At 38.4% G+C, this 18,429-nt stretch overlaps 1 protein-coding gene across 7 annotated transcripts; it reads left to right on the top strand.

Annotated features, from left to right (window-relative positions):
• Window positions 1-115: 115 nt before the first annotated feature.
• On the top strand, window positions 116-18,261 carry cdc14b (cell division cycle 14B). Of its 7 annotated transcripts, none has more exons than XM_079251599.1 (16): window positions 116-389; window positions 1,538-1,628; window positions 4,800-4,875; window positions 5,491-5,583; window positions 5,727-5,803; window positions 6,995-7,061; window positions 7,146-7,296; window positions 7,380-7,610; window positions 7,700-7,838; window positions 8,047-8,212; window positions 9,578-9,675; window positions 15,052-15,099; window positions 15,197-15,319; window positions 15,631-15,793; window positions 17,362-17,427; window positions 17,614-18,261. In XM_079251599.1, exons 1-15 carry the CDS (start codon window positions 281-283, stop codon window positions 17,383-17,385), a joined length of 1,656 nt encoding a protein of 551 aa, XP_079107725.1. In that variant the 5' UTR covers window positions 116-280; the 3' UTR covers window positions 17,386-17,427; window positions 17,614-18,261. The 7 variants fall into 7 exon arrangements, with proteins under 7 accessions (XP_079107725.1, XP_079107723.1, XP_079107727.1 ...); XM_079251597.1 differs by having other exon boundaries at window positions 15,194-15,319; XM_079251600.1 differs by lacking the exon at window positions 116-389 and adding an exon at window positions 1,132-1,367 and having other exon boundaries at window positions 15,194-15,319.
• Window positions 18,262-18,429: the final 168 nt, after the last annotated feature.

The following is an 18,429-nucleotide window of genomic DNA, read 5'->3' as shown; positions in this document are numbered from 1 at the left end:
AAAGTGCTGCAACTGAACAGTTAAGGTGGTGGGCATTGGACAGCTACTCCTGCTACGTCACTTGTAGGGGATTCAGAAAGCAGAAACCTGCCCCTGCTCAAAGACGTCACCGCCACCAGAGAGGCTTGAAGCAGCCAACTGTACGTCTGTGGATGCGCACAGAAAGCCTTTGACATGCCACATTAAGTGCAAGAAAACGCGGACAAGTCGCCGCTCTGCCAAGCGGAGGATATCCGTCGCAGCTGCTCAGCGATGTCATTCGTGCAGCCCTGAAGAGAAAATGAAACGCAAGAGCGAGAGGAGGCGAGCCGAGTCGAGGAAAAAACGCTGTTCAGCTCACAGCAGCTCAGAGGCGGAGCCAAACGCAGATACTTACATTGAGATAACAGGTAAGCTGGTCAGTACTGTATGAACACTGAACTTTCAGCCTATTTGGGACATGCCTTAAAGCGTACGCAACCTTTCCAAGTGTGGGAAAGTCATATTTTCCTCAGTTTTGCACCAATATGGCGACATCGATTGCCCTTTTTTAAAAAAAAAAAAAAAATAAAAAAAAAATCTGAATGCTGTGGGTTTGCATCGACTTGCAATCGCAGTCTGTTCATAAAATACAGAAATGTGTACGGAGTTTATTACAGTGCAAAAACGTACTTCTTTTTTTGTCATCTTTTGGGGAGTGTTTGTGTGTTGTCCATGTGCACAGAGGGGTGTTGTGGTGTACCGATGCCTTAAATATAATTCTATATCCCACTGTCACACTATTGTCGTTTTAATTGTCATATATTGATGCTGTTTCCTGATCCCGATGCATCGTCAACAATCTCTCTCCAGGCTAAAATAGGGGAGGTTCGTCAGTCGAAATCGCAAATCTTACTGGCTAACGAATCGTCCTAGCAACCGCTTGGGCAACTGTCCCGGGGCCTATGATATGTCTTATGTCGAGAACTTTAAACTGAAAGAGGCGGAACTGACTTTGAATAACAGAAACTTTGACCAATCATGTGGCGTCTTGCATCTGCGCCAGCCAATAGCTTCTCGTAAAATACTCTAGAGGAGGAGTCTCGCGGGGATAAGTTTTAGCAGAGTGCGCACTTGCTCTCGCAACTCCCCTTCCCTCCACGACTGGTGACTTTCCCCACTTCGGAAACAAAGTCAGGCCCCCCCAAAAAAAACAGCCCCACTAAATAGAAAAATATTTAAAATTGCTTGAAAGCGTTAAGCAAGTTGTTCGCGTGAGTTTACATAGCATGCGCAAGTCTTCCTGAGGAAATTTGCTCCGTGCGGCTACAAAGAAAACGACATGTTCAGAAGTGTTTGCAAGATGACCTCGGACGATATTTCTTCAAGATGTGTCGAGTTCATCAAGGGTACGTTGGTAGTAAAAACGAAAAAGAGCTGGTTACGTTGAAAAAAAGCTGCTGGTCTGTGTGGGGATGGGTAAATTTAAATGTATATTTATGATATAAGCAGCTATTTGCCTTTTAATTGGCTCTCCCTTTCCGTCAATGTCCCCTTCTCCCCTCTCTCCTTCCACTAGATCAACTCTATTTTGCCATACTTCAGCAAAAGATCAAGAGCACAACTGACCGACACTGTTTCTGCATAGATGAAGAGCTGGCATACGAGAAGTGAGTAATCTATCTCTGCTTTGTCTTTTAAATACAATTGGCTCCAGAATGAGAATTATACTGTAACACTTTGGGAGGTATTGGTACAGTCCAGGCTTCATTAAATATTCTACCAATGTTCAACTTCATGACAGAGTAGATAGATTAAATCCATTGCAACAGCTCATAGGACACAAAATACACTATATAAAAACTTCTATAGGTAACATGAGCCAAAACAATACTGTGTAAGAAATAAAAACACAAATAAACAAAAAGAGTTATCTACCTGTGTTACTACAGTTCTATATCTAGACTTAGAGATTACTGAGGTTAAAGATAAATGCTTTCAGAATTTGTTAGTTGTGCTCTTCATTAAAATCAATAAATGCATGGATGTTTAAACTTGTATAGCCAGCACTGTGCTCAGCTTTAAATGAATTGATAATAATCGGTTTATAAAACTAGAATGAAAGTTTAACTAGGTTGAGTCCTCTTTTTTTCGACTGATAACGAGGTCAAACGCTACACATTAGGTTGCTTACACTGTGAACTGGCACAAGTTGTGTTGACTATTATCTTATCTATCCAGTGCTCTCCTTTTATTTACCTTTAGAGCTCTTTCCTCTGGTTTCCTCTTTTCAGTCACGTTTATGAAAATGTTGAAATGTAAATCTCTTTTTTGATGATTGGGAATCTGATATTGAGAATATTTTATTTATATATTACTTATCAGTTTACGTTTTTTTTCTACTTTTAATCAGACTTGTCTTATTTGTGGGGACATTTGCTTTTTTCTGTTTAACTTCTTTTTAGAGTGTTAGAGAGCTGGAAATTTTTATAAGGACATATGCATGGAAACAAATCCAAATTAAAGGTTAATACGACTTTTAGAATCATATAGTAAGTGCAGTAAATGTTTGAACTTTGTTATTACTTGAAGAAACCATCAACAAAGTAATGTTCTTCACCAGCCTGAGCTTGTATCACAGCACTGTTGTGTCCTGGCTGATCTACAACTACAGAAGATAACTCCTCATCCAGCTCTTCTGGAACTTACTAACATCTTGCTTTTTTTGTCAAGAGAAAAACGGCATAACTGCAGGTGATCCTCCACTATGTCATTCATTAGAACAAGATCTTACCAATGTGGCTACTTTTTTCCCACTCCAACTTGCAGTGGACTAACCTAATTTAATGGGTGACCAAACCGATAAATGCATATATCATGTTTTTTTCTTTTCTTTTTCTTTTTTTTAATTCATTTATTGGAAATTCCTTCACAACAGTTAATACCTGCATCCTGCACAATTTAATTCAGAGTCTGAAAATAATCAAGTGTGTTTAACCACCTATATCAGAGCTTGGCAGCTTACATTAACTTTCAGCTGTCTTCCCAGGAGCAGACCTTAATAACTGACTTCCATAATTATAAAAAGGGAGAAATTATATAATCCACTTTAAATGTCAAAATCTTTCTGTGAGCATAAATGTGATACTTTTTGCTATTTAGTGATGGTTCTCTTCTTAAGTAATGGAGTCACCTAGTGTTTTTTGTTTTTTTAACTGTGATTATCTTGCATGTTAAAGAGTGATTTCTAGTTTTCTTCCGATATCATTTTACTTTTTCAAATGCATTAAAAGACATTTAAATGGGCTTACAATAGTATTATAGTTGCAACATCTAAGGGGATTTTCACACTGCTGGTATTTGGTCTAAATGCTAAATGGAAGATAGTCTGCTTTCAGGGATGATAGTGTTTGTTTGGCACAGTATAGACATTAACTGCACCGTGATTCAGACCAAAGAAGTGGACTGTAGTCTGTTTGAAAGCCGAGGGTCCCAGTTTGCTTGCAAACGGACTTTCCAGCAACCAAACAGAAAATGATGTCTGTCGACTGCAATAAAGCATCAAGAAGAAGGAAGTGATGCAGATCATTTGGATGGGAGGAAAAACAAAACCAGCAGCAAGTGTTGCAAAAAAGCAGGTTCTGCACACTACAGTAAAATTAGGAATCTCAAGATTTCTTCTGTTGAGATCTGGACCCGACCCGATCCGTTTATGTACAACCCACAACCTGACTCCCACGTTAAAATATTTAGTAATTTTAAGCACACCCCCATCCCTTTATTACATTGCTTTTCTGTATTTGTGGTGTTCTGTCATTGTTTTCATTTACAGTAAGAAATGGAAAAGAAAACAACACACTAAATAGATTTAAAGGTTTATTTGATCTTAAGATTTTATTTAAGTTGTTTTTGTTTGATTAGGAGAATACTGCATAAACCAAATGCCATCCCAGAACCAGCCGCAGAAAAGTATCTTACTGGCTCCTCTGGGCGTGCAATGGTGAGACCTTTCCTCGCAACAAGCACAAGCTTTGGAAATACTCCTGCAGGGCTTCACAATAAAAGCGACCCCGTTGCCTGTCCACAAAAATAAACAGGGAGAAAGAAGAAAAAAATTCCTGCGACCAACATGCACTAAATAAATATCTGCGTGGGTGGTATTTTATCTGTCATTTTTACCTGCAAAACTGTGTATTTGTGGGAGTACCACCTCATGACGTTGCCCAGGTCAGCGTGAGTCAAGTGCAGTTTAAACACAAGCAAAGGAAAATAGGAATCTTTTTAGAAATCCCTGTCTAATAGGCCGAGTCCCCTTGCCTTATCCTGGTGTAAATACACCCTCAGAGCTCCTTACACCTTTTCATGCTTTTGTGATTGGTTTCCACCTCTTTTCATTTTCAGAAGTCATTGCTAGAAACCTAATCAGGAAATGTATTGTGCACTGCTCCAAAGTCAAAGGAAATCCATTTTAGAGTGTGAAAAGAACTTCAAATACCTACAAAGCACATTGTCACCTCCAGAGCTTGTAATGGAGGACAGAAATTTGGGTTGTTGTACAATTTACCATGGAAGAGAACAATACAGATTTTTTTCAGAGTTGTGCCCTCATGCCTTTAAAAAGACAAACCTCCTTGCAGCTTTTTTTTTTTTTTCTGCTTTGATCGACCAACTCTAGCATCAAACATTTCCATATATAGCCTTTACTCCAGTCAGTGTTTTTGGTGTGTCAGCCTGAGGTAGCTGATTCTATCTCGTGAAACTTCCCCAGAGACGAAAGCTGGCTGCATAAATAGCCATTCTGACACACTCTTTCTCTTTCCCTTTGTCTCTCCTTCTCCCAGTTTTTATGCAGACTTTGGTCCCCTTAACCTGGCCATGTTTTATCGCTTCTGTTGCAAGCTGACAAAGAAGCTCAAGGTAAACGTCAACTGCTGCTCCTCATTGCAATTTCTAGAAGAAGGGTGGAGAGAAAAAAACATTGATCAATCAAAATATATTCAAACTCAGTCAGTAGACTAAGTAAAGTAGGTTTTATGGTATTTTGCACATCAGCTTCACTGTATAAATTTAAGGCCCTAATGTGTGGTGGCAATGTTCCTCTTTGTGAATGCTGTTTGTATTTGTGACTTTGTGATTCTGATCTTGGAGAGGTGCAAATTTGGGCAGAAGTTAAGACTGATGATCCATTTACTCTGCAGCTCTGGTTACATATACCACTGTTATAAATGATGATCATCCAGTCTTATTCTGAGCTTTTTTAGATTTAAATATGTAAATTTCCTTATACATAAGGCTATGGTTTAAATTAAACACTTGCAGTTACATGTTTTTTGTTTTTTTTTTTATTACTGGTTGATATCTAACCACTACAACTTTGCAAGTACAGATAACCTCATGTCATGCGAGAGGAGTGGAAAAATAAATGATTAACTGTACTTACTTATCAGTTCTATATCTCATGCTCTGTACACCTAAGGGAGATAAACATGGCATTGCATTTCATCTCATGCTGTCATTAATGTTTTTGTGCAGTCCATTACACTGTCAAGAAAGAGGATTATTTTTTATACCTGTGGAGATCAGAAGAAACAAGCCAATGCTGCCTACCTGATAGGCTCATATGCAGTAAGTAGAGATTAAACATGTACATTATGTATTTCTTTGATCGTTGTTGATATTTTTAACACAATGTTGATAATAAAATATAAAAACTGCATTTAGCATGTAATGAAAGAGAGTACTTGGTGATGAGACTTTTATCTTTTTAGGTCATGCACCTTAATATGATGCCTGAGGAGGCCTACAATCTGCTGGTGTCAAGAAATTCAACATATATTCCATTCAGGTAACAATCCACTAAGAGAGTATGTAATCTGAGAACAGCTATAAATTTGCGGTTTGTTCTGTTAAAATGCATAAATGTGGCATCAACATGTGCATATTGCTAAAAAACAGTTTAGTTAATCTAATTAATGGCACTTCTAACCTGAACTCAGTTAATTATTACCCAAATTAGAAAAAGATGGAACAATATAAAATTAGCACTTTTTTTTTTTTTTTTAAATCATGCAAATCTGCAATAATTTAGTTTGTTCTGTACTTCTGTTGGGTCAGGTCAGCACTGCAGGCAACATCAGTCTAGTGCCAGCACCCTTTTATCTGCAGCTATTCATTTGTAATATGTGCTGAATATGGTTTGCATTGTCTTATTGAGAAATACATGGGCATGTCTGGATAAGATGTATTCCTGCAGGCAGTATATGTCGCTCTAAAATCCCAGTGTATTTGTGTATTTATGCTGCCATTACCGGAGTGTGACGTCGCTTTGTGCTTGTGGCGCTGATGGTACCCTGTCCTCCACAGAGCCTTACTTTTGGGCTTGTGGTTATAAAGCTTGGATGGACTTTTTAGTCTTTCATGAGAATACTTTTTATTCATTTTTTTCAACTGAGAATGTGATACTACCTCAAAACAAGTCAGACAGGCACTTTAGACCTGCGCCCTTGCCCTTAATGCAATTAAAACGTCTTCCGAAATATTTTTTAACACACAAGGATAAATAATGCAAAAAAATATTGGATTCAAATATAGTTTTTAAACACTACAATTATTTTTTCTATAACCTTTTGATAAAATGGAGATCCCCTGCCCATTTTCCTCTTTCAAGTACAAAGCCTTTTGTTAATACTGGTTTTATTTCCATTTTCCATGTTGTTCCAACCTATTCCCATTTAGGGTGATAAATTTTTGTTTCTGGTTTTGGTTACTATATCTGGGAAACTTGTCAAACTTAAAGTAATGTGTTGCTAGAAGAGCACAACAATGGAAAAAAAGATTGTGGTACCTTCTTAAATAACTTTAAAAGAAAGTTTGTCCTGAGAAATTAGAGGACAAGATGCAATTTAAAAAAAAAAAACAGATGAAATCGGTGTGGGAGATTTTAAATTCAAGATGAAGAATTTAAAGAATGCTTAAATGACATAAAACAAGAATGTTGTGCAGACCAGCTCCATCACTGTGTTTTTCTGTTTTGCAGAGATGCTTCATTTGGAACCTGCATGTACAATCTGAACATCTTAGATTGCCTCCGTGGTATTCACAAAGTATGTAGTTGGAGAACTGATTTATGTTTTATCTTCTTTTTTCATGGTTCTAATAAAATGTTGTTCCTGTCAACCATCCAATAGGCTCTACAGTATGGCTGGCTCGACTTCTCAAACTTTGATGTTGAGGAGTATGAGCACTATGAGAGAGCAGAGAATGGAGACTTTAACTGGATCATTCCAGGAAAGTTCCTTGCATTCAGTGGGCCGCATCCAAAAAGCAAAATAGAGAATGGTAATTGAAGTACATTACAGAAATACACCTGATCTCATCCGAACAGCTCCTAAACTCACAAAAACGCTTTTCTCTTCCTTAAGGGTATCCTCTACATGCTCCTGAGGCTTACATCCCATACTTCAGGAAACATAACATCACCACCATCATCAGACTCAACAAAAAGATGTACGACGCCAAACGTTTCACAGACTCTGGCTTTGAACATCACGACCTGTTCTTTGTGGATGGGAGCACACCAAATGACTCGATTGTGAGGAAGTTTCTCAACATCTGTGAGAATTCAGAGGGAGCCGTTGCTGTCCACTGCAAGGGTAAGAGACATTTTTTTGCTCTACAGATTCTGCTTAGTTTTCTGTTTACTGTAACCAAAAGCTACTTTTTGGGGGGTTTTTTCTTTTAGCTGGCCTGGGAAGAACTGGCACCCTGATTGCCTGCTATATGATGAAACACTACGGCCTGACTGCAGCGGAGGCCATTGCTTGGATACGGATCTGCCGACCAGGGTCCATCATTGGGCCTCAGCAGAACTTTGTTGAAGAGTAGGTTTTCATTGAAGAAGGATTTTCAGATCTTGTGTTTGGAAAATTAACATTTTCAGATTTTTAAATCAGCTAATCAGGGTTTCAGGGATTTATAGGGAGCATCTCAGCAAAAGGAGGGTAGTAAGAAATCTGATTAATAAAGATTATTTTGGTTTGTCATAATGAACAGGTTTTTGTTATGGTTTGTTTGAATTGTTTTTATTAGGAAGCAGAACAGTCTGTGGGCAGAGGGAGATATTTTCCGTGAGAAGATACAGAATGAACAAGAGAATGGAAAGATGGCTGTCACCAGGATCCTGTCGGGGGTGGATGACATTACCATTAATGGGAACAACAAAAACAGAGCGTCCAAGAAAGAGGAAATAGAATTGGTGAGTTTGATTTTGACTTTCAGGAGGATTCTTAAAGGTCCATTTATGCTTGACACAGAAGACTGATATGCAGATGGACAGACAGTTTGGTCTGTCTCCCACCCAAGCAGTTTGGTCTGTTTTCAAGGGGCTTAGCTATCCATCACTTGACGCAGAAAATGGAGAAAAATCTCTGAAATTGCGGGGACAATATTGAGTTGTACAGCTGACACACAACTTGCGAAAGAAACTAGAGAAGAAGTTAACGGGAAGAAGATGCAGAAACACCCAAATAAATAAACCAATAAACAACTGTAGACATAGTGGAAGCATTTGCAGAGAGGCTGTGTGTCCACCTCTACAGCCACCAACTGGTGCCAAACCAGTTGGTTGTCTCTGAACTCAGCAGTGCCTACATGTGGATGAACGGACTAAAGCTTGTTACATACTCCACGAGAAGCGAGAACTTTTTTCTTGTTCTCAAGGCCCCGAAAAAGAAAATGACGTCATTTTGTTCTCGCGGACGCGTTTGAAGACAGTTCTCGACACACCGGGCTGGCAGAACTTTTTTCTTGTGGGGCTCATAAAAGTATCGTGTGATTGGTCAGACATTTGAGGTGGGCGTCGTCAACACAGAAAAAGCTTGAAGCGGAGCTGCTGCTTCTGCGTTTTTACTGTTGCAGGTAAAACGTATTGTTTTACCCCAGCCGACGAGGTGGTGAGAAAGTACGAACATTGCTACATGTGGCATTAAAACAATCGGACCCAGCTGTGTGGACAACCCGCCCTGCCGCGGACAAAGCTGCTCGTTGAATATGAAACTAGAAAAGCACTTGGAGAGCAGAAACCTCTGCCAAGCACAATGTTAAAGAATCCTTTTTAACAAATTCCTGGATCCAAAGGCTGATCCAGATCACCACCAAAAAGTAATCAGTTCTTCACATTTCCAACAATTCTTGAAATTTTTATGAAAATCCGTCCGTAACCTTTTAAGTTATCTTGAGCACAAAGGCGCAGGGAAAAACATAACCTCCTTGGTGGAGGTAACAACCGGGCTCATTACACATAAAAGCAGACATCAGCCCACGCAGAGATCCCTCCCCGCTGCAGACATGCTTCTCGTGGAGTTTGAATGGACCCGACGAAAAATCATTTTTTCTTGTTCCTGCAGCCTCGAGAGCAAAAACTCAGTTCTTGCTTCTCGTGGCGTATGTAACAAGCTTAACACAACTAGGTCAACATAAAGACATATGAGAGACAGACATATGTAAGCGAGCATAAACAAGCCTTTAGTTTGACCTTTTTTATAAACAGTATCTCTACAGACAGAATTAATGAGCCACTACTACCAATTGTTTATTTATGCAGGACTTCTCTGTTTTACAGTACAGTGATGAAGAGGAGAGAAATGGCCTCACACAGGGTGATAAACTCCGGGCCCTTAAAAGCAAGAGACAGGCCAGATCATCTTCAGGTTCACTGTCGTAAGTATCCAAGCAACCTGCAAGCCATACCATGCATCACGCCCATGTGTGTTGTACTGCTGAATGAACAGTACCCCTCCTCGTCAGTCCCTCAGATCATTACACATACATACACTGTAGTGTTTTTCAAACCATAAGTAGCTTATGCTTTGAAGACCATGAAGTGATGTTTTTTTTCTTTCTTTTGTTACATTTTTCATTTCATTTCTGGTTTTCCAGGATAGTCAGCTTTTAGGAATGGTAAAACTGTAATGGCTACAGTCCTTGATTAAGTGTGGAAATTTCATCATAATTAATTGTAATAATATTTTTTCCCTCTTTTGGATCTCTTTTCACAGTCACATGCAGGCCAAGTGTAATACAGTTAACCCACTTTCATGTTTGATCAGAGTGATGAAGATGAACAATAAATAAAGGAAGAAATAGCTCAGATATTATGACACAGAGTAAGTGACATAGTTGTTTGACACGCATTCTTCCAGTAAACATTTTCCTAAGAGTTGGATTTAGAAAGGCACAAAAGATTTGGACGTTAAAGATTCTTTAATCTTATTTCACTGTTAAAATAATGGTTCTTCTTGAGTTAGATTTTGAGATTAAACCTTTGAAAAGGTAAGGAGGGGAAAAGATAAATAGGTCAAATCAATAAATGTTGCTAGGCAGTGTTATCATGTCACAGTGTTGTATAACTGGGTCACTCATTTAGTCAGTAGGAGACTGCAATAAATTAATTATATATGTGTGTGTGTGTGTGTGTATATATATATATATATATATATATATATATATATATACATATATATATTTGAGGTCAACACACAAATATATATATATATGTGTGTGTGTGTGTATATATATATATATATATATATATATATATATATATATATATATATATATATATATATATATATATATATATATATATATATATATATATGAATCTAAAGAAAAAAAATCCATTTAGCTGTACTTCTAAGATTAAGTCTCAAATTGTTCAGCCAGGACTCTATTTTCTCCTTTCATTCGGTGGTCAAAAATCAATAGTTGTGAAAACATTTGCAGTCTCTCGCATATTGACTGTGGATATTTAAACTTGTTTTAGCTACTCCTGCTCTGTTGGCTGCGAATAAGAGTTATTTTGTACTTTTCCTATTTGATTGATCCTTTATAACATTTACACGTCGCTGGTCCTGCCAATTTTGCTCAAGATGGAAGCATTTTTCTGTAAATTCCACTAAAATGCAGTAGGACGTAGGGCCAAAGTTAAATACAAAACCAGTGGCATGTACCCATCAAACTTATGGTCTTTATGAGCAGGAAGGAGGGAACATCCCTGGTTTTTCAAAACAGTTTTTTAAATTCTTAAATGGAGCTACTTAGTGGTCACTACCCTGTGGCCATTTGTCCTTTCTGATAGAGATAGAGATGGCAAAGGCCAAAATGCTTATCTCAAGGCTTTTGATTTTTTAACAATATGGTGGTCCCATCTTAAAGTTGGGCCCATTCTGAATTATTCTCAGCATCAGGAGAACAACAAAAACACACCAGTCAAATAGGAAATTATTTCAACCCATGTGGCATTAAACTGATGGACTTATATTAAAACAAATACAACAACCTTCAGTGACTGACAGTTAATGTGCCTCCCAGCAGTTTTTTTCTCTTTTCCCCTCAAAAGTCCACATCATTTGTGCCCACATAAATCAAGCCGTGGAAGTCTGGGTGTCGACATGGCTGAAGATGGTTGACCGGCCTCTGCCCATGTACCCATATGGCTTTGGCTTTTGTTGTCCCATGTCAGGCAGGTGGTAGTGTTCTGCTGCAGCCTCATGGGCACGGTGTGGCCGATGTGTTGCCTGCCGTTCAAAAGATAGCAGAAAGAGGCAGAGAGAGAGAGAAAGAGTGGGGGAGAGGAAAAACAGAGAGAGGAAGTGAGGTTTTGTATGACGGAGGTAAGTGCACATCACGTCCTTTAAGCTGACATCCTCTTCCTGTAGAAATGGTTGCTATGCCAGCAAAAGGTATGGCTCGTGGAATGGCTGATTTTGAAGTTGCCCTGTTTTCCTTTTTTTCTCTTTTCTTTCTTTCTTTCTCTGGATGACTCTGGTGTGAAGTGGATATGCAGTTAGTGGATGCATTACATCTACACACCTTTCATTGTCTGCCTCATGGACTCACTGAGCTGTTCTGTTTTTAAACAAGGGATATCTGAGATGTCCTCGGCACTAAAATAACACTTTGAAGTTGAGCCCAAAGTAGAGCTCAAGAGCACTAATTGTTCAACAAATCGCTGTTTTAAATAAGATCTGGATTAGTTTAATTCAATGTTTTGTCTCTCTGCTTGCATTACTGACTTAGCACTGCTTAAGGAAAAATGTTAAGAGACACTTGAGACTCATCTCCAGTAGGTACTTGTTGTTTATCAAACTATTTAAATTGCCAGCTTTGCCATTTAAGCTGTAAGTATTCTTTTTTTATGTAGTTTAGTTTAAAAATAATTTGTTAATAGAACAATCTGTGATGGAGGTCGTTGAGTTTAATTTGTGGCTTTACAAGACATTTTTACTTGACATTTTATTGGTCGTCAGGGTGAAAACTGGTACTTGTTGATTCTCAGGAAGAAATTAAACCAGAGACGAGTTTTGCCTGCACATCATGCACATGTGTTTAATAAGCTCAACTTCACCATGTGGCTCAACTGTTTGCTTTGTTATGTAACACTGAAGTGCATGATGAATACCAGGAATGAATACAACAATAGTATCCAAACTTTTCTTCTTCATTTCTGCCTTTTTTCATGCATGGCAACAGGCACAAAGCGCTTGGACATGCACGCATTCACATGCCTCTGTTCAACCTGTGTTTGTGTCTAACATGTTATTAATGTTGGGCAGGCATCATTGTCAGTTGCCTGTTGTTTTCCATTGCGTTTATGACTGGATCAGTCTACTCATACCACCTGAGCTTTTACTATGTCGGGTTTCCATCTTTGCCAGCTCCGTTGAAAATGATCAGTTTTCATGGAACAGAAGTGATGGATGCCGTCATTCTTGTAGGATTATAGTAGTTTAACACATATATTGGAATGTCGAAGGCTGATATTGTTTTGTCTTACTTGTTAGTTTTTTTTTGGGGGGGGGGGGGGGGGGGGGGTTTCTTCTTTTTCTTTGTTTCCTAATATTTATTTATTGATCGTGAAAGAAGTTGAACTATCAACTTGACAACCACTGGCAAAAATAATGGCATCACCACACTTGCAGGATGTTCACTCAGCATACAGATGTTATACTAAACTATTCCATTCAACAGCTGAACAACCATTCCTGAAATTATTTTAATTTGAAAGCAAGCATAAATGAATGAATAAATTGTGGATAAATGGATTGTACTTCTTCATACCTAATCTGATTGAGAGGACAGCTTTTGTCATTCGAGAGATGGATTCACTTCCTTCAGTTTCCACTATAAATCAGACTGAGATCCAGGCTGTTTGTTCTCCATGCCATTCGGTTGACATGTCTGCCCTTATGAAAAGTATTAATGGTTTTTGCTCTGCGAGCACAAAGTATTATTATCTTGACAGATGGCCACAGCATCACCCAACTTCTTTGCCTTAAGAAGTGAATTTACAGAGGATGTGTGGACTGTCATGTATTTTATCTCCAGTTCTTTATCTGACATCAAACCCATATTATAAGTGATTGTGGAAATTTGCTTTCCTCAGTCGTCTTTTTTTCTGTCATTGGGCCTGCTACAAACGAAAATTTCCAACGTCAACTCCTCTCCAAATGCAGATTTGTGACCCATCACTGATTTTCATTTGTATTAAATCACCCAGTCCATGACTGCTTCTCTTTAGTCCTCTGTGGCCTTGTTTTTGTTTCACATTTGGCTTTTTCCTGGTGTAACTAAAATTACTTACATTTTATTTAAAAACCTGAATTGACTATTAGGTTGTTTTTTTTAATCTCTTTTCTGGTGTCTTTATTGTTTCTATTCCAAACCTTTCCATTTTATAACTTTTTTTTTTGGGTTTGTTTCAAATTTTGGACACAGATGATGGAAAACAGTCAGCATCTTCTGTCCCTTTTCAAGCTGAATTTCTCACTTGAAGAAGTTTTATTGTTCTTTCTGACAGTTTGGTTACTGGAGCGATATTTTCTGTCGATCAGGCAGGTGCAGGACCTGATAAGTCTCTATCTACTCTTATACTGCAGACCTGTATAGCTTTTTGTTTTAAACATTTACAAGGTGATTACATTTTTTTCTACTTGATCTGGAAAGACTCAAAACAATGTTTTTAAGTATAGTTTAGGTATGTTTTACATACCTGAGTTTGCTGAGTGGGCAGCTATTAAACTTTTTTTTTATTTAATATTTTTCAACATTCAGCTTTTTCTCATTGTGGTGATGACTTTGTTTTTTCCAGGGGTTATAGATTAAAAACGGCAACATTATATCCGCTGTTCATTTAATGCTAAAAAGTAAATGGAAAAAATGTTTAAACATCAGAAGAATTAGAAAAGATCAGAAATTTGCTTTCTGCCACCTTCTAATGAAGGGTTCTATGACAGGTGTAGCATCTAATCCAGTCCCAGTGGAAAAGCACAGCAGCATCAGAGGCTTTGTATCCTGCCCAGAGGTCTTTTGTGTGTCCCTTTTTTCCCCCCTTTTTTTCCGTTTGCTCTTGTTGTTGGATTTGTCCTCCTTTCAGATGGCTGGTAGCCATGCTGCTCTCCTCCCTGTGTAGCCTTGCCCTGTGGTGGATTGTGTATGGCTTCCCTTCTTCCATCCTGCATTTCTGTATAGACGGGTTAGGATTTCAATGAGTTCTGCTGCCCGTCAGCCCCCCCAAACCCCTCCTTCTGGAGCTCTAACTGAGAATGCTGTAAGTGAGCCCCTGGTCTCTTTCTAATTCCCAACGCGAATCAGGAATCTGTTAAAAATCATCTTATTTATTCCTCCTGCATCTACAGTAAAACTGATGGTTCAATTTGTAAAAAATCAGGCTGCTGCCTCACCCTTGTCATCATTTTATGTACACAATGATTTTGTGCCATAAACATTCCCATCATCCAGTCATTTTTGTACACAATGCTTTGCTGATTGTGATAAGTGAAGTGCCATTTCTAAAAAGTTAAGCTGTTAAAATTATAAAAACTGCATAGAAAGTCCCTCTATAAGTTGTTTAATGCCACCCCCTGGCCTTTCTGATGCTTAACCTGGCTGTGCTAATCTAAGCTGGCTGCTAAAGGCTTCACTGATCTTTTTTTATCTTATTTTCCATCTTCATGCAGTCTTTTCATCCACTTTGTTTTATGTTTCCAAATAGGAACTGTCACATGTTTATGCTACATTACTTTGTCTTCACAGACAAGAAGAGAATAAAATAAACACCAGGTCGTCATCACAGACCCTTAGGTAAAACTTACAGCATGCACACATTTGAAATGCATTCACATATGCGTAAAACTTGTAGAATCTTCTTGGAGGATAATGTTATTCTCCTATTCAGCAGGGTCATTATGCAGCCTGGTGTTCGGGGTTGTAAGACCAGTGTAGGCCCACTGGCCCTGTCTGACCAGTCAGACAGCAGGAAGAGAACCAGAACCTCACTGCCGGCTAACGGAGTAGGAGGAAGGTCAGTAGAAAATTATGTAGAGGAGTAGATACAAGTGCTGTCATCAATGACTTTTTTGTTGTTGAAATGTTTCCAATTTCAGCTTTTTTAAATATAAATATATATATATATATATATATATATATATATATATATATATATATATATATATATAATTTTTTTTCTTTCTTGGTTTGTTTTGTTGGTTGTGTTTTGTTGAAATTTTTATTCATCATCAACACAGTTGGGGGGGGGGGGAACCCACAGTCAAGAGGCTATAGCCACTCATGGATCCTGTGGACTGCATTTACAGTTTCCCCTCTCTCTGCCAGTTCTCTTCGCCACACCAGACTGGTCAGGTCCCTTGGCAACTTGCATGTTGTGGCTGACAACAGAGACCCAATGTGTTGTGAGCCATGCAGCAGCCATAGAGGCACAACCAGTGTCACTTCCAACATCTTCAACAACTTACACACAGCACAAGGCCACTGGCAGGCAAGCGCCCTCAGACACTCTGAGCCTTGTGGAGACTTGGGCTGCATTTACAAGAGAAAAGAACAAAAAAACATTTTTTTTAAAACTTTTAATTAATGAAAAGTTTAAATATTTTGGCTCTCCTTGTCAAAATTTCAGGTCTCATGAATGATTAAGCAGAAGATGCATTACTTTCAAAAACCTCTGAAACTGACCTGAGCAGCTTGTGGAAGAAAAGCTTATTTTGTAACCGGTGTACATTGGACAGGACATTCTGTCTCTGTGTAGGCCTAATGTGTGTGGACCTGTCCAAAATATTTTCTCAGCTCACTGCTTATCAGAAGTTATGGTCCACCACAGTCTGCAGAATATTAAATTCCATTCCCTTTGTTTATTCCAGAGTTGGCTCAGGGAGCAGTAATTGGAATAAATGAACTTGTAACCTTGGAGTAAATGCACGGCTTCTGGCAAAGTAAAAACTACTGTGTTCTTTTAGCGTCCATGTGCAACTTTTTAGTTTATGGGCATCAATCTAACCACTATAAAGCATGAGAGAGCTGTTAGATGATAACAAGATACTGTGAAGAGGCCATTACCTTAGTTTTTATAGTAATTAAACTGGAAAACATTTCCAAGTTAACTGTTGGATTGCCTGAGAGGTTTTATTAAAAGTCCTTCAGGAGGATTTAGCAGATGGAAATTGACCTGTTCATGAGGTCCAAACACTGCGTGGTGTTAAAATTCCCTTCAGGATTAATAGTTTATCCATCTGATTTTAATAAAACGTGATAAATCAGTTTTATTTTTCACTTGACATTGACATTTCATCACAGTAAACTTTGACTTGGGGAGCCAAACTTCTTTTAAGTCTTTTTGGCAGCCATGGTGTGACAAGGTCTTTAGATTGAAGCTAAAGATCTGATCTTTCATGTCTGTTTAAATCCAGTCAGAAGTCCAGAGGCTCAGTGCACTCACTCTACCTCTTCTATAAATTGATCACCATAGTTTCCTTAGACTGGGCTTCATCCACAATGAAAAATATTCATCATCCAGTCATTTCATATAAATTTGTTGACATGAAGACCGCTATTGTGCTTTCAGAGAATGAACTAAAACTCTCCTTTGAGAAATTAAATAACTATTCTAATGAAATTATTGAAGGTTTGTCTGCAGACTACAAATTTATCAAATATACAGGAAAGACTGGTCCTGCATAATATTTTAGGTTGTCTAAACCAAATCGAGGTTTTATCTTTGTTGAGCAAATTTATCGGTGTTAAACATGGTGCAGCCCAGCCAAGGTACTTGACTCAATGTCTCACTAACTCGTATAAGACCTGAAATGTACAAACTAACACTTACCTGGGCATTGAAAGTTAATTCCAACCACCTTGGTCTCTGTTCTGCTCCTTTTGAAACCCCCCCACAAGGACAGTCTTTTGGAGTATGACTGGCTATAGCTTTTCTTGATTCTGCTGCTCACTGTATCTGCCTTTGGTCTGTCCTCACTAGCCTTTATGTCTGTTGGCATCCTTTACTTCAGCTTCTCTGTAATGCTCATCTCTTTCCATCTTTTTTACATGCAACAGACACATTGTCTCCAGAGGACGTAAAGCTCACAGTGCTTTGCAATCCATTAGATTTTCCAGGCTATGGTATCTATCCTCAGTTTTCTTGCAATAATTGTGTTGAAATTTTTTATTTCATCTGTAATTCATTTGATTCCTACCTGGCAAACACAAAGTTGTGTTGTAAATATGGGAGGGTAGGGGTGTTGCATAACAATTTAATGTGCTGCAAACTTAATGTCTCTAAATTTGGATCTTTGTTTTTCTTTGTAGTCACTCCATACCCAAAGCTAGAGCCCCTCTACTTCGGTGAGCCTGTGGATGTGGGAATTGTGAAGATGCCCAACTTCTTTTTGTAAAGGTTGAAGCCAGTCTTAATCATGAGGCAACATATTTTACTGACAAGGCACTTTGGTGTCATTTTTTTTAAGCAGTTAACTTTTTTCTACATACTGAAGCATGCAGTAGGAAATCAGATTTAATTACAACCATCAGACTGGCATGAATGTGTAAATCCATGAGATTCCCTCCAAAGTGTGTACTGTAAAGCAGATTTTTGGTTTAAGATCTGAGGAAGAAATAAGCCATTTGAGAGGTAAACCAGCCCCACGTATGTAAGGAAGCAAATAGTTGGGTTTTCTTTCAAGTTCTTATGAGATTAGTTGAAACAACTCATGGCACACACTACAGAGCATATTTGTGCTGCCATTCAACTTGTGGCTCATCTTATTCTTGTCATGTACTTGTCCAGCTTCCAAGCTCTTGCATTTCAAGAGCGTTCAGATATCATTTATTATGCTCAATTTGTATTTTGTAAATATTTTGTACTGTTAGAAGCATGCTGTAAACGGTCCTAATGGGGCCTTGTCTAACTCTTGCCCATAATCCACTAACATGCTTTAAGCACATAAAATCACATTGGAAAAAAAATTACTCCCAGAAGTTTCTTTGGCCTCGTGTCTTTGTACCACATTTCAATATTTCTGTCACATCAGTATCCATTTCATTTTCAGTGTGAGATTACAATACCTCTTTAAACAAATTAAGCCAACCAAGACAGTTTTTCTTATGTTGCAGTAACCAGATGAA

This window comes from Telmatherina bonti, assembly GCF_933228915.1.
Source record: "Telmatherina bonti genome assembly, chromosome: 13".
Lineage (NCBI taxonomy): Eukaryota > Metazoa > Chordata > Actinopteri > Atheriniformes > Telmatherinidae > Telmatherina > Telmatherina bonti.
This window is presented reverse-complemented; position numbering and strand designations above follow the sequence as displayed.